This window comes from Taudactylus pleione, unplaced genomic scaffold (genome assembly GCF_031769625.1).
Source record: "Taudactylus pleione unplaced genomic scaffold, aTauple2 ptg000188l, whole genome shotgun sequence".
NCBI classification, from domain to species: Eukaryota; Metazoa; Chordata; class Amphibia; order Anura; family Myobatrachidae; genus Taudactylus; species Taudactylus pleione.
Window position 1 is genome coordinate 4,348,823 of NW_028284590.1, and position 25,648 is coordinate 4,374,470.

The 25,648-nt window shown below is 46.7% G+C and overlaps 1 protein-coding gene across 1 annotated transcript in view; it reads left to right on the top strand.

Annotated features, from left to right (window-relative positions):
• COL18A1 (collagen type XVIII alpha 1 chain) overlaps positions 1-25,648 on the top strand; it is a 142,020-nt gene that overhangs the window by 34,283 nt on the left and 82,089 nt on the right. Inside the window, exons 3-8 of the mRNA XM_088476370.1 lie at positions 6,982-7,065; positions 15,475-15,525; positions 17,059-17,182; positions 21,060-21,190; positions 23,462-23,488; positions 23,575-23,766. Of these exons, the coding sequence (XP_088332496.1) occupies positions 6,982-7,065; positions 15,475-15,525; positions 17,059-17,182; positions 21,060-21,190; positions 23,462-23,488; positions 23,575-23,766 (609 nt within the window). The remainder of the gene's footprint in view (positions 1-6,981; positions 7,066-15,474; positions 15,526-17,058; positions 17,183-21,059; positions 21,191-23,461; positions 23,489-23,574; positions 23,767-25,648) is intronic.

A 25,648-nucleotide genomic window follows, 5' to 3' on the forward strand; every position in this document is an offset into this window, starting at 1 on the left:
CTGGGCCCTTTCTAGCGGGGGGCTGATTCCACTGCCAGGGGAGCCCTTTCACCGGGCCTCCCAGCCGCAGCATCAGTCCTGACCGCTAGTCAGCCCAGGCCAGAGATCCCTGGGGAGTTGGGGACCTCTCCAGTGCACCCCTGGCCTAGGCTGATAGCCCGGGGCTATCCCCGCCACCCCTAGGCGGTGGGTGGCAGGTTGATAGTGTAGGTGTAGTGTGTAAAAATTTGAATAATTCACATTGTCTTTACAGTGGAACTACAGGTCCTAGCAAGCCTCCCCAGCATGATGGTATTTGGAGAACCACAAGTACCAGCATGCAGGGTATTAAGGGCCCACTGGTACGTGTAGTTCACCTGTAAAGAAATGTGTAAAAAAAACAACACACACCGTGAAAATAAAGATTTATTACATCCATACACACTCACACATACTTACCTGCTGCCAGGTGTTCACGTCCCCTTCTCCACGTAAAGCATCCAATGGAAGTACCTGTAAAAAAGATCCAATACTCACCTTTTGTCCTGCAGTAATCCAAATAAGGCCCCGGACACACTGTAACTACACGCTACAGCATGTAGTTACATTACGCTAATGACAGCTCATGGAGAATGAGGTACCATTAGTGTCGGGCGCGAGCCAATCAGCGGCGGCTTCCATTAGCAGCTGCTCATTGGCGGGGACCCACGTGGAGGAGCCACTCATTGGCTGAGTCCACGTGGGTCCCAGCCAATGAGCGGCCGCTAATGTGAAGCCGCTGCTGATTGGTCTCAGGTTGCTTTACTGTTGGCATAACACAGGACTGATTTGTTTCACTTGACTGTTACCATGGACAATTCTGAACAGATGTGGGTGGTCATGGTCATTAAGCACTCGTGGCTGTCCACTGCGCTCTCCACGGTGGGTGGTAATGCCTTCCATGAGGTATTCCCGGTACACACATTACACCGTAGATCGAGGAATGTTGAATGTCTGCACAGCTTCGCAAATGGAACGTCCAATCCGTCAGGCACCCACTATCATGCCCTGTTCAAGCCGGTGTCCAAACTCACTCATGAGATGTCAGATTTCAACTGATGCAGGTTTGGGCATTTCCAAGACATCACAGTACATTGACACCACTTACCATTGCCTTGTTACAAGTCGTGGTCACGACTTGTCTCCCTCGAGCAGTTCGCCTTTCCTGCATATTGTTGTTTTGGTTCCCTCGGTTGCTAGGCGATCGGCACACCTCAGGACGTCACATGCTATAGTTAGCACAGCGTGATTGGATGGTCCTTCTATTTGTACACACTGGTCTTTTGCCGCCTCGCCGACTATAGCGTTCCTATGGGCTCCCTTGGCTCGGCTGCATGGTCAGCATTCTGTTCCTCCTCGTGGTGAAGATTCTGTGCTGTCTCCGGCTCTCCAGTTCTCCTACGGCTTCCTAGCCGCACCAATACTACCGTGCTGCCATCGGCTCTCAAAGCTGCAGCACCTACTACCAACTTTCTACCATCGGCTATTGCAGCACCATCGACTATTGCCGCACCATTGGCACACAAGCTGCACCATTGACATTTGGCGCACCATCGGCTCTCAAAGCCGCAGCAGATTGTAATTATCTTGTTACCATCGGCTCTAGCTGCACATCGGCACACAAGCCGCACCATCGGCATGTTTGCCACACCATCGGCTTTCAAAGCTGCAGCACTTGTAATCAGCTTTCTACCATCTGCTCTTGCCGCACCATCAGCACACAAGCCGCATCATCAGCACACAAGCCGCAGCATCGGCACACAAGCCGCAGCATCGACTCTCAAAGCCGCAGCACTTGGTATTGGCATTCTACCATCGGCTCTTGCCGCACCATCGGCACACTAGCCGCACCATCAGCTCTCTAAGCTACACCATTGGCTCTTCCTGTGTTAACTCTTTTCCTCATCACTGGATTCCAACCGACACTCCTGTAAGCTGCTACTACTCTGAGCAGTAAGTCCAGGTGGCCGTCTAAGTACCGGTGATCTATTAATCTCTAAGGGAACAACAGGCGGTTGTTAGTGGCAGAAGACCTTGAAAGCCTGAGTTCTAGATGGCTTACTAGGAGTGGTCATTGGAATTCATAACATACCTTTACATACTGCTATCCCATGACTTTTGGCAGTTCAGTGTACATACCACCTCACACTTCACTCTCCCTTGCCTTCTAATATCACCCATGCTCCTACTCTCATTGGCTGCTCATTGGCTAGTCACATGTCAAGTCTCCCTGGATTTACTGGAACCTCTCCGCTCAACTGCATGTCACAAGTCTGTAAATTTGGACTTTATGTTCAACTGAATAGGAAGTAACAATGAACTATAAACACTGATAATTCTTAGAACACACACATCCTAATCTACTTGGACATGTTCAGCTATTTATACAGAGATGTTTCAATATATAGCAAATGTTGCAAGAGAGACATAGTTCCTTTTTTTTGTTACATCTGGATTGTTGGGATTTGTTTTGTACTTGGCGTCCAAGATTCAGTTACAGATAAGTCTAATTTTGTTAAAACCCCACAAAGCGACATCATGTTAGCAATTATATTGTTTTACAGAATAACTGCAGTGCAAATATTAGGAGACAACTGGAATCTACCACGTTTGTTTGCTCTGTATTATCTCTCTCTAAATCAGGAAACATGTTTTTTTTTTTTGTTCACAATTATTAAGAAGTGGATTTTCTAGGTTAATAATAATGGTGATGAGTTTGATGTAATCCACTTAGTTAATATATGTATTAGTCGGTGATTGAATAGTGATGCCTGCTAAATGCTAACTAGCCGATCCTAGATTAAATCACTCTCAAGTGATTTTTGGCCAATCATGGATTAAACTGTCAGCATGAACTTCTTGTTGCTGCTCATATGTCCTCAGAGGCGATACTCAATACTCCTCAACTAGGCTTTTTCATTCAGGACAGGGGGTGTGTTCATGTTTTGATGTGGGCGTGGTAACAGACTAGGTTGTGGCCACACCCTGGGGAGGTGCTTAGTGCTTTGAAGAGTTAGTCTTTCCTCTAGCGATGGACGGACAGTGCTCCTATTGATCTTTTGGTCTGATCATTAGCATTCATTGACACTTCCCAATATAATCTGCAGAAACACATCGATATTTTGGAATATTGATATCAGCCGCAGGAGACCAGCACCTTCAAGAAAATAATGATGCTTTTATATGAATGGTTTGTTTCAAGGCACCTTTGGCATAGGAAGGGCGTAGTACCTACCTTTCCATCTGAGTTTATTTCCATTGTGTTTAGTGGATGATTGTGAATACATGCTTTCCAGGCATCATTTGCTCCTGCAGACCAGGGCAATGAAAATCAAACATTTTGCTCAGTCGCTTGTTTTAGTGCAAATAATAGTATTGAGTTATTGAATTACAGCTCAAAATATAGACAGGTCAAAAAGTATATAGAGAAAAAGGGAGGGGGGGTAAGGGAGGGTAATGGAGGAAAGTAGTCAGGCAAGATCAGGATGGAAGAGGAGAAGAGCGAAATGGTCAACTTGTTCTGCAGGGTGAAACTAATAGTATTGTTTCAAACAGATAGTGAAGTTCATGGGGCTAGTAAGGTCTCGGTCAAAGTACCCTTGGGTGAACCCAAATGATCAGGACTTCAGGAGGGGAGCTAAGGGTGAGATGGACAGGAGGGGGTTAAGGAAGGAGATGGTTAATGGGATTTGTAGCAAGTGTCTCTGAAAGTCGTATAGTCATCAGACAGTGAAAGAAATAGGTCGTCCATGTCCATGTAAAAGTCAGTCATGGAAAGCCAGTCTGTGATGGTTCGAGGAGATGAGGATCGCCAACATATCAGAATAACTGCTTTGGCAGCATTATTTAGATGATTCAGGAGGAACCTTTTGTAGCTCGCTATGGGTAATGAGGACAGGTAAAAGAGACAGAAAGTGGGATCTGAGGGTACTGATTCACCAAGAATTTCAGCCGAGAGCTTAAGTACTACATCCCAGTAAGGCCAGTGTGTTGGACATTCTCACCAAATGCGGAGAGCCCACAGATAATGAACATCTCCAACAAATTTTGGAGACACCAAAGTGTATTTTGCTCAGGACATCTGGACAGCGGTACCAGCGCATGATCAAATTGTACTGCGTCTCTACAACACAAGTACACGGAGAACAGGCATGCACCAATTTACACATTTTGATCGAACTGTTTGTTTCAAGTTCTCGGCCTAGTTCATGCTCCCATGCGAAAGAGCATCTGAACAGTCGAGGAGAAGCTGATAAAGTAGATATAGGGTATGCTCAGGAGCTCGAGGTGAAACAAAAATACATTCAAAAGGGTAGAGTTCTCTGCAGGTGGGAAGTCAGGGAAGAATAGTCACTGGGAGGTGGCACATCTGTTCTTCAATGCAGATCCATTGCCTGGCTGGGGTACCTCTGGTTGATTCTAATACCCAGTTGAAGAGAGTGGCTTGGTAGTAGCCAAGGACATTAGATAGGTGGATAGCCATCTTTCCTATGTTTATAAAGGACAAGAAATCTTGCATACATTTCTGGACGTCTAGGAACCACTTGGGAGGAATGTGTATTGAGATGGTCTGGAGGAGGTATACAATATTAGGAAGGGAGTTCATCTTAAAGATCTCGAGTCTCCCAAACCAGGAGAAAGCTTTGGATCGCCAGATCTGTAACTCAGCCTGTAATTTGGACAAAAGGGGAGTAAAGTTGGCCTGAAATAAGAAGGACAAGTCCTTGGTCAAGAAAACTCCTAAATATTTTAAATGTGTGGGGTGCCAGAGAAAGGGGAAAGTGTGCTTAAGAGAGCTCTTGAGAGCTGGGGCCACCATAGTTACATTTAGAGCCACAGATTTTGTATAATTTATTTTAAAATGAGAGAGCGCACCAAAGAATCTAAACTCTTCCATCAGATTTGGAAGGGAAATTACTGGGTTAGCGACCAAGAGGTCATCCACAAAAAAAGAGCCAGTTTAAGCTCCCTGTTTCCTAGTCGAATACCAGAAATATAGTACAAAAAAATGGGGAAAGACGCAGCGCTCTGTAGTGATAGTCATAAGCATAAATCACATATAAATACAAATTTTAATCTCATAAATTCATATGCATATGATCACAATACTAAAATACATACTACAAAAAGAATACAAAAATTAAATAGAACAATACTAGTAAAAGTAAAAAGATCACTCAACCCACATAATCTATATACTCAGTCCCAGATGTTGTAATTAATTGGGGCTTTAGTTTATGTATGAGTCCATACAAGGAGCAGTCTCTTGGCGCTATACAAAACTGAAACCAACACGGAGTGATAGTTACCAGATCCAGTGTCCAAGGTAGTGGTATCCCTATAGCAATGCTGGCAAAGCTTTTGCAAATCTGATAGACCCATATATCACTGGTCTGGTCTGTTGGTGTTAGGGTAGTCACCTTTAACGTAGTTCCCTGTAGCACATGTCAAATCAACTGGTAATGTAGATGGTGCAGGGACACCAGTATAGAGTTTAAAAATAGCACAGATTCTTGTAGCACGGGTCCAATCTGCAGGTGGTAAATAATGCAGGGACGCCAGTGGACAAGTGTCGGCTCCCATTGGGTTCTGAGTAGTGGAGAGTAAATCAGCCAGTCCCTTAACGCGTTTCGCTGTGCACCATCACAGCTTTATCAAAACCAGAAATATAAGGGTTTAACCTAATGGATCATGCCAGGGCTTCCATACAAAGCACATAAATTAATGGGGAAAAGAGACAACCCTGCCTAGTGCCATTCCGGATGTCAAAAGAGGTGGAAAGGGAGACTTTAATCTTAACTCGTGCGGAGGGGGCACTATGGAGTGAAAGAATGCAGTGGTAGCAAGTAGGACCCAGTCCCATGTTTCAGCGCACCTGATATAAAGTCCCAGTCAACTCTCAGGAAGGCTTTCTCAGTGGATAATATAAATGCCGGGAGATCAGATGTGTAGGCATAATGCAGGAGGGAGATAACTTTGGTAGTATTGTCACAGGCTTCACGACCTGGGACAAAACACACTTGGTCAGTGTGTGTATAAGATTGGGCAGGAGCCCCCTTCATCTGTTAGCCAATAACTTGCCGTAAAATTTCCAATCTACGTTGAGGAGGGATAAAGGCAGTAGCTGGGAGAAAAGGAGGGGTCTTTACCATATTTGGGGATTACAGTCATTCGCCTGGTTTAACAATGCAGTAATATACTGTCTTTCCTTTATTTCTAAGGTTAAATGTACATTGATCCCCTTCTTTGTGTTCGATTGATATATGGGGGCAAAATAATCAATGTCCATTCGACTTCCTTGTGCCACCGTTCCCCTTCAAACGCCCATCCATTCGCTTGCGCACCTGTTCACTACTGCAGCGAGGCAGAGAACGGGACTTACCGCCCTGTGTGACAAAGATGTCTTAGGATAGGACAGAACCCTCAGATCGGGACAGTCCCACCCAAATTGCAACATTCCCGAGCTTGATAAATCTGAGTTTTACAGCCCCCTATAGAAATGCGTCTGCTGTCGGAATTGGAGGGACTGCAGCAAATACCGGGGGCAATTCTTTATATTTTTGGGTATGTTTTCAGGAGATAGGCAGCAAATGTTGTTTGATAAATAGGTCCCATGGTATGAAAATACAGTAGTAACTGGAATAAGAGAACAACACTTAATTAATTAGTACAGCCCAGTTTAAACAATGTCTGGGTTTCTAGCACCAGGTAAGGAATGCCGTTTTGGTTGTAAAGTCAGTCGCAATTTATGAAACTATTTTGTGCATTATTGTTAGAATATTTTACTTATGCCCTTTGGCTATTTTCTGGAATAAATATATATTTAACAAACACTTATAAATGGTGGCGGGTAATGGTGTCGACACGTATGTTACCTGTTCAATTCCTTTACCCATTTTGATAATTGAATGTTTTGTTCAGAGTGATTGGTTGTTTTATTCAATATTCTTATGTATTTTCTAGGGAGTAATAGCAGAGTTAAAAATCAAAAATGACCCGAGGGCAGCGGAGCTACAATGTGATGAAGAAGGAGATGATTCCGATGTGGTGAGTTCATCATCTGTATCTGTATGAGATTGTGTAACCTCCATTACTCATCATGACTAACATTCTCCTCAGCTTATCACGCTCTTTTATTTTTGTTCTAATAAAGTTGTATCATGCTGCAGTGTCTCCGGGGTCTATTCATGAAGAACTTCGGTAAAGAATTGTTACTTATCACTATAGATGACATCAGTTCGATACGATCTTTAGTTTTGATAAGTAGCAATTCATGTACACTTACCTGATATGCGATGCGATAAATGGAGGTTCGGCAATCTGGTCTTCTCTGTGCACTGTTGTCATCTGGTGGTGTGCTGTGAGTCTTCCGTGCACGGCATCTGTGTAGACGGAGGTCACCTCGGCGGCAGCGGTTGGTGGGGTCAGAGCGGAGGGGTGGTGGACAATGAGGAGGAGGTGACCTGGCATACTTTAGTGGTGGCAGGGGTAGGAAAGGGGTGTGAGGGCCCGGGGGGCAACATGCAGTCAGTGTGGGAGGTGACGGGTCACTTTACTATAGCTGTGGCAGGTGTAGGGGACAGAGCGGCACTGGGGCAGTCAGCAGGAGGTGGCCCGTCATATGCATATGCTCTGGGCTCTTCTGATTGGCTGCTGGCACAGAAGGGGGTGGAGAGGCTTGGGAGAAGGCAGGGAGACAGCCGTCTTCGCTGCTCTTCTCCACTAACAAGAATCCATTTGCCGTCCTGAGATGGCGAATGGATTATGCAAAGCAAAACGGAAAGCTGAGCTTTCCATACTTCTATGAATCGCACTCACAAAACAAAAGTATGATGATGCAATTCATTCACAGAACGTGGGTGCCGCTCTTGGCCCGGCTACAGAAATCTTGGGGCCAGATACACTCATGTTTTTGGGGCCCCTATACCCTCTCCTGGTCCTTATCCAAGCCCCTGTCACATGTCCCCCTCTTCCCCAGGCCCTGTCACATGTCCCCCATCCCCTGTGTCTGCCACCCCCTTCATCTGTAGCTCCCAACCCCGGACCCGTGACTCTCTAGCCCAGCCCGGCCACGGCTAACACTTACCTGCTGCGCTTGCCTGTATTTTTCTGTCTTCTCTGGTGGCTCTCACACCCGGTGGCTCCTCGGGCTGATTCAGCGGCGTGACGTCATGAGGTCACGCACACTGCACCGGTCCAGCCTCCCTGTGTTTGCCAGGACTAGTCGGGAGGATCTAGCCACAATCGTCGTGCCGTGTGCATGCTTACACAGCAGGGACACATGAACTGGGCTTCCCAAATTCCTGAGGGTTCAGGGCCCCTCAGAATCTCGGGGCCCGGTACAGGTGTCCCCTTTGTCTCCCCGTCACCAGGCCTGGTGCCGCTGGAGAAGTAATGAACTTCTCCACGGTATCCCGCTCTGTGAATAGCACCACACAGAGTAAAGCCCTGCTCCATGAATAGACCCCTAGGTATAAATGGAAATACATTCTAACATTTTATTCACCATTATTGCAAACCGTCCTTAATTTGCAGAAATGTTCCCGGTTTTTAAAAGTGTCCCTGAAAATTTTTGTCTACATTTTTTTAATGTTGACCAGATTCACAATGCGATTCTCAGTACTATGTATGCAGAAGGCAGTCCTCACTGTTTGCCCTTATTTACTATGCATTGTATGTTAGTGTTTATTGAAGGGAAGGATTTTAAATGTAAAGACATTTAGGAGTCTATTTACTAAGCTGTGTTAGGAGATAAAGTGAATGGTGATAAGGTACCAGCCAATCAGCTCCTAACTCATATTTTTCAAACACAGCCTGTGACATGTCAGTTAGGAGCTGATTGGCTGGTACCTTATCACCGTTCATTTTATCTCCTAACACAGCTTAGTAAATAGACCCCTTAATTTTAATCAAGTTTCGTAAATACATCACAATACAGATTATAATGCACCAAAGTCCATCTAGACCAGGGATGGGCAATTCTCTCACCTGAAGTGAATTGTAAGGAGCTTCATGTGGCAGAGTTGTGGGGAAGCAGAATCCTCACATCTGAGCCGAGGTGGGGGAGTTCTGCTGTGGTGCGAGTCCTTGGTGGCCATTTGTGTTCCGTAGCTAGGTGGCCAGCGGGCTGCTTGCGCGGTGTGGAGAGGACAATGTCGTCAGGTCAGACCCGGTTGCATGGTGGACCGCATTACTTGTTAAGACTGAGGGGGTCATTCAGACCCGCTCGCGAGCGGCAGGACGCTCGCAAGTGGGTCGATGTTCCCCACTGCGCATGCGCACGACGGAGGGAGCTCCGTTGTGCGCATGCGCGAGACCCGGCGAGTGACGGGCTTGCCATCGCTCCGGGTCTCGCACCAAAGGGGGCGTGCTGTCGATGTTGATTGACAGCACGCCCCCTTTGGTAGGCGTGCCGGGGGCGTGCCTGCCAGACGGAGGTGTTCCCATGGGAACACCTACCGTCTGAAGCCGGCCCCACTGACATCACTAGTGATGTCAGTGGGAGTGATTTTGGCTCTGATAGAGCCAAAATCACTCCAGGGCTTGCGGCAGGGAGACCCTACCGCAGGGTCTCCGTCGCAAGTCCGATGGTCGCGATGGTCAAGACCATCGTGACCATCTTTTTGGCCGCTCGCATATGCTGTGGGTGGTAACCCACAGCTATGCGAGCGGCCAGGAGGCCGCTCCATTTTCATGGAGGAGGGCCCTGATTCAGAGCGAGCACTCTGGTCAGAGCGTTCAGCTCTGAATCAGGCCCTGATTTGCTCAGCTGGATATGTAGACATCTATGCATTGTCAGTGAAAATTCACAACACTAATCCTAAACGTAAATTTATATAATGACTGTAGATGCTCGAAGCGACCATGAATCATTTGTCAAACTAGTTTATATAGAATATTTAGAATTGATTAAAAAAAATTTGTTATGTTTAAGCCTGTTCAACTATGTTGGAGCCAGGTTGCAATGTGTCGTGTTGTCCGTAGGAATTAACAGGCATGGATACAAAGTAGACAGCTCTTAACTGAAGCCAGATGATAATGTGGTTTATGTATCAAGCAGTGAAAAGTGTGGAGTACTGGATCAGTGGAGAAGTTGCCCATAGCAACCAATTAGCTCCTACCTATTATTCTATAGACTGTACTTGACAAATGATAGTTCAAAGTAGAGATGATCGGTTCGGATTCTGTGGAATCCGAACCGCTCCGAACATAGGGGATCCGAGTCCACCCGAACCCTGCATGACTTGGATCCCCGTTCGCGGCCGCCTGATGTGACATTCTCACTAGAGAATCCGACATCAGGGCTCCTCGAGTGTAGGGCAGAGCGCTGTGATAGCGGTCTGCCCTACACAGACACAAACACACAGCCACCAGCGGCAGCTGTGTATTTGTTACAGCAGCCAATGAGAGTCACACAGACTCTCATTGGCTGCTGCACGGAGGGAGCCGGCTGGAGCTCACTCATGAGCTCCGTCTTCCGGCTCACTCCTCGTCGCGTGGTAGCAGAGCAGACGGCGGCTGGAGCGGGGATACAGGTAAGTTTTTTTTTTATGTGTGTATGGGGGCCTGCTACTGGGGGGCGTACTACAGGGGGCCTGCTACTGGGGGGACCTGCTAATGGGGGGCATTTACTGGGGGGGCATACTACTGGGGACCTGCTTTTGGGGGCATACTACTGGGGGGGCATACTACTGGGGGCCAGCTAATGGGGGGCATACTACTGGGGGCCTGCTTATGGGGGCATACTACTGGGAGGGGCATACTACTGGGGGCCTGCTTATGGGGGCATACTACTGGGGAGCATACTACTGGGGGCCAGCTAATGGGGGACATACTACTGGGGGGGCATACTACTGGGGGGGCATACTACTGGGGGCCTGCTTATGGAGGCATACTACTGGGGGCCTGCTTATGGGGGCATACTACTGGGGGGGGCATACTACTAGGGGCCAGCTAATGGGGGGCATACTACTGGGGGGGCACACTACTGGGGGCCTGCTTATGGGGGCATACTACTGGGGGCCTGCTAATGGGGGGCATACTACTTGGGGACCTGCTAATGGGGGGCATACTACTGGGGGCACTGCATAGGGGGCCCTACTACTAAGGGGACTGCAAAGGGGCACCACTACTGGGGGCATTGTGTAAGGGACACCACTGCTGGGGACATTGTGTAAGGGACACCACTGCTGGGGACATTGTGTAAGGGACACCACTACTGGGGGCATTGTGTAAGGGACACCACTGCTGGGGACATTGTGTAAGGGACACCACTGCTGGGGGCATTGTGTAAGGGACACTTTTGCTGTGGGCATTGTATAAGTGGCACTACTACTGTGGGCATTGTATAAGGGGCATTACTACTGTGGGCTTTGTATATAAGGGTCACTACTGTGGGCATTGTGTAAAAGTGTCACTACTATGGGCATTGTGTAAAAGGGGCACTACTGTGGGCATTGTGTAAAAGGGGCTCTACTGTGTATCGTAACATAAATAAGAGACACTACTTTATGGTGTAATGTGAATCAGGGGCACTATGGGCCTGATTCAGACCCACTCGCGAGCGGCTGTCCGCTCGCAAGTGGGTCGATGGTGCGCATGCGTGAGACGCGATGAGCGAAGGACTTTCCTTCGCTCGTTGTGTCTGATCAGAGGGGGCGTGCTGTCGATGTTGATTGACAGCACGCCCCCTTTGGTGGGCGTGCTGGGGGCGTGCCTCCCAGACGGGGGTGTTCCCAAGGGAACGCCTTCCGTCAGAAGCCGGCCCACTGACATCAGTGGGAGTGATTTTGGCTCTGATAGAGCCAAAATCACTCCGGGCCTTGTGGTTGAGAAACTCAACCGCAGGCTCCGGCTCGCAGTGGCGATGGTCGCGATGGTCAAGACCATCGCGACCATCAACCTGCACGCTCGTATAGGCTGTGGGTGGTGACCCACAGCTATACGAGCTTCCAGTAGGACGCTCCATAATTATGGAGGTGGGCCCTGATTCAGAGCGAGCGCTCTGGTCAGAGCGTCCGGCTCTGAATCAGGGCCTATGTGCGGTGTAATGTGAATAAGATTGTGCACTGTGACTCCTAGGGCCGTAGCCCACTATGTAAACAAGTACTGTGATTCTGCTGGCCGTACCCCACTGGGTGAGTGCACTACTTTTCATTTTTGCCACTGCTGTGTGGCAATGTGTCATAGATGTGCTTTATACTGTGGTGTTTGTGCCGCTGCGCCGCAGCTTTGTCGCTTAGTAACCAGTCAGCTCACTGCAACCTTTGGCAAATAATGTTGAAAACAATATTATAAGCTGTGAAGTGGTCTAAATTGACTGGAAATTAATGTTATTGAGGTTAATAATACTCTAGGAAGAAAAAAAAGACCAATTTATGTGATTTTAGCTTTTTTTGTCAATGTTTGTAAAAAAAAATCCAAATCCAAATCCAAAGCCAGTCACCGCAGTTTGGCACATCCAAATCCAAAGGCGGACGACGAATTAGAACCAAATCCAAATCTGGCAAAAATGTTCCGGCGCACATCCCTACTTGAAAGCTGATTGGTTGCTATGGGTAACGTCTCCACTGGTCCACTCCTCCACATTTTTCACTGCTTGATACATAAATATAAGAGAGAAATCATGTTTAGTATTAAGGCTGTGTGGTGCTGTGAAGGGAGAAGGGTTTGGGAATGGGTGTGGGGTGTACATGCCATATTGAGGGAGTTATTCATCACAGGGGGCTAGTTATTCATTTGTGGGGGCTGGCAATTTACTCATGTCGGGGGTGAGTGATTCAATTGGTACCAGGAGTCTCAACTCTCAAGTGTTATGATACTTGGTTATCCTGTTTGGCAGCCCCATGTTATATTCCACCATGGAGGAGATGTGCCAGATGTGGCTGAGGATAGCTATTCTCGATGGTCCGGGTGGGGTTTTCCTTCTCTCTTGCTATTGAGAGTTTGGCCACTTTGCAGATGTGCGTTATTCATTGGTCCGTGGACCTGCTCAGTGGTTTAGAGGTTTATTGTGGGAAACATAAAACTTGTTCATTTGGAAACTGGATTTCAGTGACTTCTTCAATGACATATACATATGGTTGAATTCCAGAGCTGACATATAATGGGGCAATCACTTCCCGCCTTATAAGGAGGAATGTGCCCAGAGAGAGAGAAAGAGAGAGAGAGAGAGAGAGAGAGAGAGGGAGAAAAGAAAAAAAAAAAAGAAAACTGTACACCTCTTGGATGATAAAGCCAGAGAAAAACAACCATCATGTTGAAGTATATTTTTATCTGGTGTCTGCTGGTGTCACAGATACTGAAGAATTTACTTTTTATCAAGCTATTTAGGAAATTTACTTTGGCGCAATCATTTTCCTCAGGATATGTAAGATTAGATAGCGCTTTTCTTCTATTGTTCTTACTGATAACTGACGGCACATCCGCAGAACATGGAAAAATCCTCTTCAATTTTCCGACTGGTTATCTAATGACAGTAAATTGTCCATACTGCAAATGTACCTTTCAGGAATCAACTAAAATGCAGCTGTTCCCCTTGGCAGCCATTTTGTAGGGCTAATTAAATGCATCAGGAGCAGCCGATTCCTTTCATGCAGTGAAATGTCAATTCTTTTTTGAAGAGGTACCTTTGCATATTAATGTGTACTTATGTGTATTTATGTGTGCATTGCTGCTAATCATAGAGACTTTTAACGGCTGAACATTGCTATTTCATTGGCTAGTGGTGCGCACCTGAGAAACATATTAGTCTGTCCTAAAACCTTGAACAGAAAAAATACCGCAAAAAAAGGCCATAAGCCAGTGGTTCCCAAACTGTGTGCCGGGGCACCCTGGGGCGCCTCGGGACACTTGCAGGGGTGCCTCAGGTTGGTGGTCCAGCACCAAATCAAGTTATTTATGGTCAATGTAATGTAAACATGTGAACTAACAGAAGTGCAAACCTGTCCACCACCACATAACTGAGCCTAAGGATGACAGATCAGCACAATTTACTTCACTGTACTATTTTAATAGATTTTTTTCTGAATCTCTCAATAATAATCTTAAACTGAGGGGTGCCGTGAAAACAGTGCTAATACTAGGGTGATGTGATTCAAAAAAGTTTGGGAACCTCTGCCATAAGCCATTGTTAGAAATTAGTGGCAGGGTGCTGCCATCTTGTGGTTGAGTTGAGTGCAACACAACATACATGTTTGCAGCACTAGCTTTCATATAGGCTAAACTGAGCCACTGCATTGGTGATAACAGCAAATTTAGAGGGATGAACAGTGCAAAAGCCACTGCCAGCACTAGTATAGGCCAAGCTGGCCTGGTTAAACTATAACAGGGAAACTCAGCATAGGGTCCTCCCTGTCATACTGTCATACAACCAGTCCCTAGCATGTACAGCATGAACCCCTAGAAAACACAGGCCCAAGCTGGAATTACTAAGGCGTCTCTCAGCATTCCTGGCAGTGTGTTTAACATACCTTGCAGTGTTTTGTTTTTTTTCTCCAATGGCACTACTGGCCCCTGCAAGCCCTGTCAGTCATAAGCTATATGGTTGAGCCTAGATCCTTTTCACCTAATGGACCCGGATGTGCTGTCAAGTGAGGGCGGAAGTGCAGTTCCATGCCCTGAATGGACTGTTATTTTGTCTTAAATGTAGTATCTGGCCACCAACAGTAGAAACTTGTACCCTCGCCACAGGTTACTATTCTCAATAGATGTCAAAGTGGATAGTAAATGATGACGTCAGGGTCCTTTAGCTGAAGGAGATCTAGCCGCAAACTAAAGCCGCATACACACTAGACCAGAGGTTCCCAATCACGGTCCTCAAGGCTCCCCAACAGTTCATGTTTTAGAGATATCCATGGTTGAGCACAGGTGATTTAATTAGTACCTCAGTCAATTTGATTTAACCACCTATGCTCAACAATGGTTATCTATAAAACCTGAACTGTTGGGGAGCCTTGAGGACCGCGTTTGGGAACCTCTGCACTAGACGTTATGTGTATGCGTCAATATCGTCATCGGTGGTGCCGGCATCGGCGTGTGTATGCACACTTGCCGATGTCAACCAGCGATGGACGACGATGGGGGGGTTAGAGGGGCCATGCTGCATTCAGCGGCATGGCATCGTTCACGATATCCCCAGATTGGGCTGCATGAACAGTCGTCTGGGGATATCGTAAACCGCATACACACTGGCCGATATTGTGATTGATTGAACGATATCTGCAAGATGTGCACACAGACAAAATATCAACATACTAGTTAGAGTTGGCGTTAGGGTTACCTAAAAAAAAAAATGCCTCGTCGACATTTTATCAGTGCCGACATGCTGAACATGTCAACATGATGTCTGTAGACACTTGCACAGTGTCGACATTCTCATGTCAACGTTATGAATGTCAAAGAGGTGACTGGCGACCTAATATGCTGAACCAGTGTTTTCCGCTCTCAATGTTACAGATCTCTGGAGACTTCGGCAGTGGCATGCCAGAAAAAGAGGTGGTGGTGGAGGTAAGATGGATGTTTGATAAAAAGTTAATGAATTATATGGGTGGAAAAATATCTCCTCACAAACATTCTGTTGTGACCATCTATCATGTAATTTCATTAATGAATTTGTATACTTGCTATATATCTGTAATCAGTGCGGCAAAATAGACTTCAGGGTAAGTATAGTTATATGCCAGTATTCTATACCCACTGGGCTTTAACAGTATAACTGGAGTCTGTGCAACTTTTCTTTGATAATAACATTATATTTTCTACTGCTTTTCGGTGCAAAATGAAACCTATATAGCAGCTCTGTGTCTGATGGAGAATTCATCTGCCATGTATCAAGTGAATTTGTTTAGACATGTCCCCACATTCTGTAGTGAATAAGTACATGTACTATGCCAGCCCATATAGCAACCTTTAGATCTTTTGAACTTAGGCCCTGATTCAGCGCTCGCAAGCGAGTCGATGGTGGGCCAGTGCGCATAGCGAGTAAGAAATCACTCGCTCCAGGGCTTGCTACAAAACGGGGCGGCTGTCGATGTTGATCGACAGCTCGCCCTGTTTTGTAGGCGGGGAGGGGAGGGGGGGTGGCTGGACAAACGGAGGCGTTCCCGAAGGAACGCCTGCCGTTTGTGGGCGGGCCCTACTGACATCATTCGTGATGTCAGTAGTGAACTTCCCGCTCTATTAGAGCAGTAAGTTCACTCGGGTTTGCGGGAACTGAGACCCTACCACAAGGGTCTCGTCGCAAGCCCGATTGTCGCGATAATCGCGACCATCGCCAGGCCGCTCGCAAAAGCTGTGGGTGGTCACCCACAGCTATGCGAGCGGCCTGGAGGAGGATTTAAAAAAAAAAAAATCCGCCCTGATTCAGAGTGAGCGCTCGCAATTAGCGAGCGCCCCTGAATCAGGCCCTTAGTTAGATTAATTTTAGCAATGGTTAAACCCAGTGGCGGCTCCAGAGGTGGGGCTGAAGTGCAGTCCAAAATTCAAATAGGGGAGCCACACTGACAATGAATACCGGCACACATTTTTCCTTTCAACATAGTAACATATTGGACTACTCTCTTAAAATATCCCAGAAACTAAGCAGGAAAATTAGGCAGAGAGAAGTTATGTCATAACTAAGGGGTCATAACTAAGGGCAGAAAATATAAACAGCTGCTTGTCCTTGTCTTAGGATATAAATACATTAATAAAAAGCACAAAGGGAAGGTAGAAACAGAATGAACTAATTTTTAATAAAAGGTAAAGGAGTGTAAGTACATACCTCCCAGCGTCAGGGGTCTTTATAGTGGGACGGTTGGGAGCCAGGTATGTACAAGCCAAGAAATAAAAGTCATCAGCAAGTGGATATCCCTATAAGTCATTAATAGAGATTATAATAAGAATGCTTTGTGTATGGCTGGCTCAGTGACAACGTAAGCTGTGAGTGGTTGGTGCACGTCCAGTTTTTAATCCTTGTAAATGGAGCAAGGATGTGAGAAGGAAGGATGTCACTCCCGCAGGTACATTAACTAAGTGACTTGTTCCTGTATTATCAATTAGGTGACTCGGGCCCCGATAAGAATCAAGGAGCAAGCACCCATCACAGTACCTCCCATACAGAGGCCGGCCGTGGAAAGAGAGATTGTGATCACAAAGGAGACTGTACAGAAAGTGGAAGTAGCAGGTCAGGATCCCATGAAATGTTGTGTGGAAATACATAGGAAGCGATGTATCAAACAAGTGGAGAAGTTGACCATAGCAACCAATCAGTTTCAAGCTATTCTATAAAATGATCGCTAGAAGCTGATTGGTTACTATGGTCAAACTTCTCCACTTGTCATCTTGCGGAGGTTTGATACATCTCCTCCATGGTCTGGATTTCATTCTTTATAGGAAAAGGCCATTGGAAAATGTTGTGTTATATTACATTTAAAATATAATTATATAATGAATTGTTATTGTGAATTTTTAAGAATAGTTCCATTCAGGGTACGCTGAGTGTCTTGCGTTGTGCTGGAACCGGCAGATGTTTGGGTGGCCAGACATTTTCAATCCACAGAAGAGCTTGAATTTTTCACCATCTAAAGATGCATACACACGGAACGATCTATCATTACAATATGAACGATAACTATATCGTTCAACGATATATCATTCATATCGTTCCGTTTGTATCCAATGAACGACCAACGATGCGCAATCCCGCTGATCAATAACAATATCGTCCATGGGGCAATCTCGACGATATTGTTAATTTTCTATGTGGGAGAACTATCGTTGGTCGTTCATCGTTGGTGAAATCGTTCGCGTGTGGATGAACAATATCGTTCATCCAGCACACCAGGAATTTCAAGGGAGATCGTTCAGCGATATCGTTCGCTGAACAGATCGTCCCGTGTTTACCCAGCATTAGAGCTGGAAGTGACTGGGCTATTCTTTTATCGGGTCTTGTTTTGTGCCTCATGTTGAACTTCAGTGAAGAAGCTGAGATCCAGGTGCTCTGACAGCAAAACAATTATGTACATCACACACACACACAAATTTGCCACATATAGTACAGACAGTCCCCGTATACCATCACTCGCATGATTGGTTAAACCATAAATGAGGCTAAACCAGGGAGTATATTAGAAGGACAGCTTATTGCACTAAATATGGTGGTAGGAAGCATGTTTCCACCTCTCCACACAACTAGGCCCTCTTCTAGGCTGAGGAGACATGTCCCTAGAGTGGAGCTTGAGGGCCTGATACTGAGTTTGGAGTAAAGAAAAAAATAGCAAGTAACTGTGCTCTTTGGCAAACCATGCTGCAATACAAGGGGTGCAAACACAATTCTTATTTTTGCATGCAGGGTAAATGCCGACAGATGCTGGACAGCTTTATTCTTACACTGTAACTTAGATGTCAGTTTGGACACACTCTTCTCAAATCTAATTCTCTCTGCACATTTTACATCTACCTCACCTGCAGCGTAACATGGTTATACCAAGATGCACAGTTACGTGCTCATATTTTGCTTAGCTCCTACCTCAGAATCAGACCCAGATTGTGCACCTCGATGTGCGCTAGGAGGACCAGTCACGTGCCACATCGATGCGTTATGTGGTGGGCATGAAGGGAGCTTCATCATCATTGTGAAGACATGATATACTCATTTAATCCCTTTTATTGTCTTTATAGTATTACTAATAATAATGAGTTCCTGAGATTGCTTAGCATAAGTGAATCTTATAGGTCAGGCGTGGCCAACCCACGGCTCTCGAGCCGCATGCGGCTCTTTTGTTTTTCCGATGAGGCTCGCGGCTCGGCAGACCCCTCTGGAACTGTGGACCTGATTCAGAGCCGGACGCTCTGAACGAGCGCCCGCTCTGAATTAGGCCGTTTTTTTTTTTCATAGTGCGCCCTTTTGGACGCTCGCATAGCTGTGGGTTACCACCCACAGCTTATGCGAGCGTCCATGATGATGGTCGCGATGGTCAAGACCATCGGGCTTGCGACGAGACCCTTGCGGTAGGGTCTCGTTGGCCGCAAGCCCTGGAGTGCTTTTGGCTCTCAGAGCCAAAAGCACTCCCACTGACCCAGACGGTAGGCGTTCCCATGGGAACGCCTCCTTCTGGGCAGCCACGCCCCTGGCACGCCCACCAAAGGGGGCATGCTGTCACTCAACATCGACAGCACACCCCCTTTTTGCGAGACCCGGAGCGACGGCTTGCCCGTCGCTATCCGGGTCTCATGCATGCGCACGACGGAGCAGCCTCCATTGTGCGCATGCGCACTTGCCCAACATCGACCCGCTTGGGAGTGCTCAGCGCTCGCGAGCGGGTCTGAATCAGGCCCTGTGAACGCTGACCTCTGAAGCGATCAGAGGATAAAGGAGCCTCTGATCGCTTCAGAGGCCAGCATATCCAGTGACGCAGTGCGCGGGTAACCTCATGACGTCACCGGCGATGTGAGGAGCCCACGTAAGATCCAGCAGGCAGCGGAAGCGGCAGCAACGGTGGGACTCGGGAGCCCTGACGGCGTGGAGCGGTGCCAGCTTGAAGACAGGTAAGTTTCTTTGCAGGGGTGGGGAGTGGGAGCTAGTACTGGGGGCACTACCTTAGGGGGCACGACTACAGGGAGCATTGCAGAAGGGACACAGGGCCTGATTCAGACCCGCTCGCGAGCGCACAGCACTCACAAGTGGGTCGATGGTCCCCGACTGCGCATGCGCCGCCCTCCAGCGTGCGCATGAGCTAGACCCGTACTGCGACGGCAGCTCCGTCGCAATGGGTCTCGCTACAAGACGGGGCGGCTATCGATGTTGATTGACAGCTCGCCCCGTTTTGTAGGCGGGGAGGGGGGGTGGCTGCACAAACGCAGGCATTCCCTTAGGAACTCCTGGCGTTTGTGGTCGGCCCTACTGACATTCTACCACAAGGTCTCCTCGCAAGCCCGATGGTTGCGATAATCGACCATCGCCAGGCCGCCCGCAAAAGTTGTGGGTGGTCACTCACAGCTTAGCGAGCGGCCTGGAGGCAGGAAAAAAAACAAAAAAACCCTCCCTGAGCAAACAGCGAGCGCCTCTGAATCAGGCCCACAGTTACAGGGGGCATTGCATAAGGGACACAACTACTGAGGTCATTGCATAATGGGCACAACTACAGGGGGCATTGCAGAAGGGGCATAACTACTGGGGACATTGAATAAATGGTATAGCTACTGAGGACATTGTATAAGGGCCACAACTACTGGGGGCATTGCATAATGGGTACAACTACAGGCGGGCACTGCATAAGGGGCACAATGACAGGGGGGCACTGCATAATGGGCACAACTACAGAAGACACAGCATAATAGGTTGGCAGCCTGAGAGCTGCTGGGGGGATGATGCCTGCTTTCATGCTTATAGGGGCAGAGTGGGGCTGTTAAGATAACTCCCGGGTGTGTGGGAGGGGGGGGTGGCTGGAGTGACACATGAGGGGCCGCTGCAGTGGCATGGGGGGGGCTGCAATGACCCATGAATGTGGGCTGGAATGGCAAGGGAGGGGGCTGGAGTGGCACATGGAGGAATTGGAGTCTGTATTGTGTGAATCTTGCTTTTTCAATGTACAGTATTTTATGTGGTTCTGGATTTCAAAATGTATTTTATATGGATGTAGTTTTTAAAACGTACTTTATGTGGATCTGGCTTTTCAATGTATTTTATGTGGTTCTGGATTTCAATATGTATTTTATGTGGTTCTGGCTTGTTTCTGTGTATTTTATGTGAACATGGCTTTTTCAATGTTTTCTATGTTGCTCTGGTTTTTTACTTCAACAGTGAAAACATTGTATTTTCAATGTGTTGGGCTCGCCCCCAGCATGACTAAAAACGGGGGTGTGACACAAGGTCATGGCAAATGTCATACCAAAGACGTGCACACAAAAATTGGACGTGGACTTGTGACAGCTAGGCCACGCTCCATTTTTGCGCACGCACATGCTATCGGCTCTTTGTCTTGACTACAGATATTTTTTGGCCCTTTGTCTCTGACTGGTTGGCGCCCCTGCTATAGGTGATTGTGGAACCTCTATTACAGGTCAGCCTGGGCAGAAGGGAGATCGGGGAGATCGGGGAGACCGCGGTGAGAAGGGCGACATGGGACTAATCGGTCCAAAAGGGGAGACCGGAGTCAGTACAAGCTCAAGCATTGACGCTAAAGGAGACAAGGTACGTTTTATAGGTTTCCTCTATTATCAACTCCTATAAAGTAAAAGATGGGACTGCAGCACATATGAAACCTGTGGCCTCGAAGGGGTGAGCGAAATGTTTCACACAGGAATTAAGGTTCTGGAGAAGTTCCCTTATGAGCTCATTCAGGGTCATTACTACCTTGAGGCGAGGTGAGAGCTTTGTCTCAGGTGACAGTGATTAGGTTTCCACCTCACCTTACATAGCCACAAGCCTGGTTCTCTCCTCTAGTCCCAGACACCGCTCTCCTTGTACAGTCACTACACGAGGAAACTCTGTGATACACAGACCAATCACCATGCACCTCCGGCAGTGACTGTGTGAGAAGCACATTGGTGACTGACAGCACAAGTATCACTACTGGAGAGCATCCTGTCCCTTATACCGTCCCTACATATGTTGTCTCCTATTACAGGGATTATAACATCAAAATCTTCCTTTGTGCTGTATGCAGTACTCATGTAAGTGCGGAAACACTGTTTGGTGTAATGTTCCACCTACGGTTGCGGACTAGTTGGAAAAACAGTCAGTAATCACACAGCCACACCAGGCACTCGTGAGTGGTCTTTGGAGGTCCGTACCGCTCCTGACCTCCTTGCCTGTATACAAATATATTTGCAGCTGGGATGGGGAGTGGTACATGTACAGATGAGAATTGTTTACACACACACACATATATACACACATATACACACACACACATACACACACACACATATAAACACACACACACACATATATACACACACACACATACACACACATATATATACACACACACACACATACACACACATATACACACACACACACACACACACACACACACACACACACACACACACACACACACACACACACACACTAAAGCCTTGAGATGAGAACAGTGCTGGTGCTTCTGATTGGCTGTGTAATTGCAGTATGTAGCAGCCATTGTTAGATAATGGACTGAAATCCTCTCTGTACACATTTCTATATAAATAGATTTTGTTTATAACTCTATTAGGCAAATTGTATGGGGAAGCTTTATAAATGGGGTTAGTGTGTCTATAATATTTGCAGTTACTTGGCTAAACTGATGATAAGGATGATTATATCCCTGTATAGCTTTATACACCTGTGCCTCAAATATTAAATAATGGCCCTAGCCTCACGGGCAGAGCCCTTTTCCCTCCTTCTCTATCCTAGCCCTGTCCCTGTTGCCATTGCACCTTTGTACCCCAGCCTTCCATACCCCCCCCCCCCCCCAGCAACTGGTCCTGGGTGCCTGCCCATTCGTTGGTTACAGGATAACTGACTGTTGGTTTCCTTCCTACTCCTCTCCCCTCCACAAGCACATTTTTGGTAACTTGAGTGGGACACCCTCACTTCCCCCACTCATCCACCCTGTTAGTTATCCTATGTATTGATGTACGATTGTATTATCAATCCTTGTACAGAATACCTACTGTATCTATCTACCCTCCACAAAAATCTGTGAGACTCCTGAATTTTCAGGAAGCTCCACGGATTCCTGGAAGAGTAGTTGAATCTCCTTCATCGTGTCCACTTGCTAGTGAAATGGACGGGATGGGGAGCAGAATACCCCAAATCACGGGTCCATGGGGAGGGGACAGGACCAATATAATGTGATTCTATTCAGATTTGGGCCATTTTGGACCTACCCTGTCTTCATAGGCCGCGTACACACATATCTATATCCATGAACGATAAAGATATCGTTCAATGTTATATCGTCCAGTGTGTATGCACTCACCGACGAACGGTGTGCGCTCCCGCGGAACGATAACGTTATCCCCAGTCGGCTGTACATGCAACTCAATCTGGGGATATCGTTAACGATACCATGCTGCCGAAGCAGCAAGGTCCCGTCCCCCCCTGCCGTCGTTCATCGTGGCCGGCATCAGTAAGTATGGATACCACCGGGCCCGCCACTGATGACACCGCCCCGTACACACATCGTCCAGTGTGTACAGACTTATAGACCCATTATGCCGTGAGGGGGCCGAGTCTAAGGACAAGAAGCACCGGCCTCACCCCCATCAGTGGTCATCTGCATCTCCTGGAGGGGAGGAATCATATGTTGGCCAGTATACTGTACAGTGCTGTAGACACCTTCTGGTGCCATATAAATAAAATACGATGATAATAATAATAATAATAATAATAGTATTTAATTTGTATTTCCTTTGTGAAGATATGTTTCACTCAGACAATGTGATATTAATACTTGCCTTTTAATTAATGTAGGGCCAAAAAGGAGAACTTGGAGTTAAAGTGAGTACCTCCTTGGGCATGTTCTTGTGGATTAAGCTCTATTGATTGATCTCCCACAAATAACAAATCAAATTGTCTCTCCTTAGGGTGGAGCAGGATTCGGATATCCAGGAGCAAAGGGACAGAAAGGAGACCCCGGACTTGCCGGACCGCCAGGTCCAGCTGGACCACCAGGGCCGTCAGTTTTGCAGAAGAGTGATGGCAGCACCGTGCAGCAAGTAACAGGACCCCCGGGTCCTCCAGGTCCCCAGGGACCTCTAGGGAAAGAAGGAGAACCTGTAAGTTATATATGTGGAAGTTGTTTGTTTTGTCAGGCTCTTTCCTGTTTTAAATGGCAAAGCATTCTGAGAGTTGTAGTTCATCAACTGACGGAAGAGCCAAAAGGTTGCCAAGCTAGTGATAAACTGAAATTGATAACCTAATGAAGAATAAGGATATACATGTACAGTGCATCAATTATCCGTTTATTTATATTTATTTAATTATGTATTTATTCATTCATCTTTTTAAATCAGCAACAAAGCAGAAGTATAAAAGTTGCTACACACCTCACTACAGTGAGACCCAGCAAGGCGGCAAGCAATGTAACGATAAATCAAACATGCCACATACACTGCATGATCTGCCGTACGACACCGCAATGTATCGTTACATGCTGTGTATAACTACACCATGTTTTTCATTGAATCGTCCTATTGGACGTGCAGCACGTCTAGTGGGACGATTCAATGATCGATGGATTGGGCGTACACACTACACACTATACGATGTGTACGATATACAGCCATGGCCAAAAGTTTAGAGAATGACACAAGTATTGGTTTTCACAAAGTTTGCGGCTTCAGTGTTTTTAGACCTTTTTGTCAGATGTTACTATGGTATACTGAAGTAATATTACAAGCATTTCATAAGTGTCAGAGGCTTTTATTGACAATTACATTAAGTTTATGCAAAGAGTCAATATTTGCAGTGTTGACCCTTCTTTTTCAAGACCTCTGCAATTCGCCCTGGCATGCTGTCAATCAACTTCTGGGCCACATACTGACTGATTCTAGCCTAATCAATGCTTGGAGTTTGTCAGAATTTGTGGGTTTTTGTTTGTCCACCCTCCTCTTGCGGATTGACCACAAGTTCTCAATGGGATTAATGTCTGGGGAGTTTCCTGGCCAATTTCGATGTTTTGTACCCGGAGTCACTTAGTTATCACTTTTGCCTTTTGGCAAGGTGCTCCATCATGCTGGAAAAGGCATTGTTCCTCACCAAACTGTTCTTGGATGGTTGAAAGAAGTTGTTCTTGGAGGATGTTTTGGTACCATTGTTTATTCATGGCTGTGTTCTTAGGCTAAATTGTGAGTGAGCCCACTCCCTTGGCTGAGAAGCAACCGCACACATGAATGGTCTCAGGATGCTTTACTGTTGGCATAATGTGTAAGCATTTTATGTTTGAAAGTCAAGTGAGTTGGATATTTGTCCAGTCATTTTGAATTGGCAAAATATCTACATATGTGGCCAGTTTAAATCTTTATGGATCCTTCCTGGATCCACTGTGCCAAGTCTTATGCTGGCTTCACAAGTAGCTCTGGTCTGTCAGATTCCTCATTGTTGGCCAGGTTAGTCAATCATTGCAAGGGGACTGAGGTTAAACTATCGTTTTGCCCGATAGAAAAATATTGGAACGAACCCAGAATTTTTTCCGGACGTGCTGGTAAATTTGGTAATTTGATAACCGAAGCGATATATGTGTGGTCATCAACCGGTCATATGTAATGGCGCCCCATGTGATTGGTTGTTTGGCTTTAATGTCAGACAAATAAACCTGTACCATTTGGCTCACCATGCTTCTTACCACACTATCCACAGTTCCAACCGCAGGGTTGACCTACTGGATCTGCCCTAGTGCCATAAGTCTCAGCCATGTGCAGAGACAGGGAAAAAATACAGATTGATAAGTTTTCCAGTAATACATTCTTGCAGTTCTTTGTAGCCGAGCACAAATCCATTGCTGAGTATCTACAGGGAAAGTCAGAGTCATAGGTATCTCATTGGAATCTACCCCTGCGGCTGAATGAGTATAACTGTTCGCACCTAGGCTAAGTAGTGCGAGGGTCGTGTAGGCAGAGTTGCGACCTGTTCCGAGCTAAGTATACATAGAGATCCGTC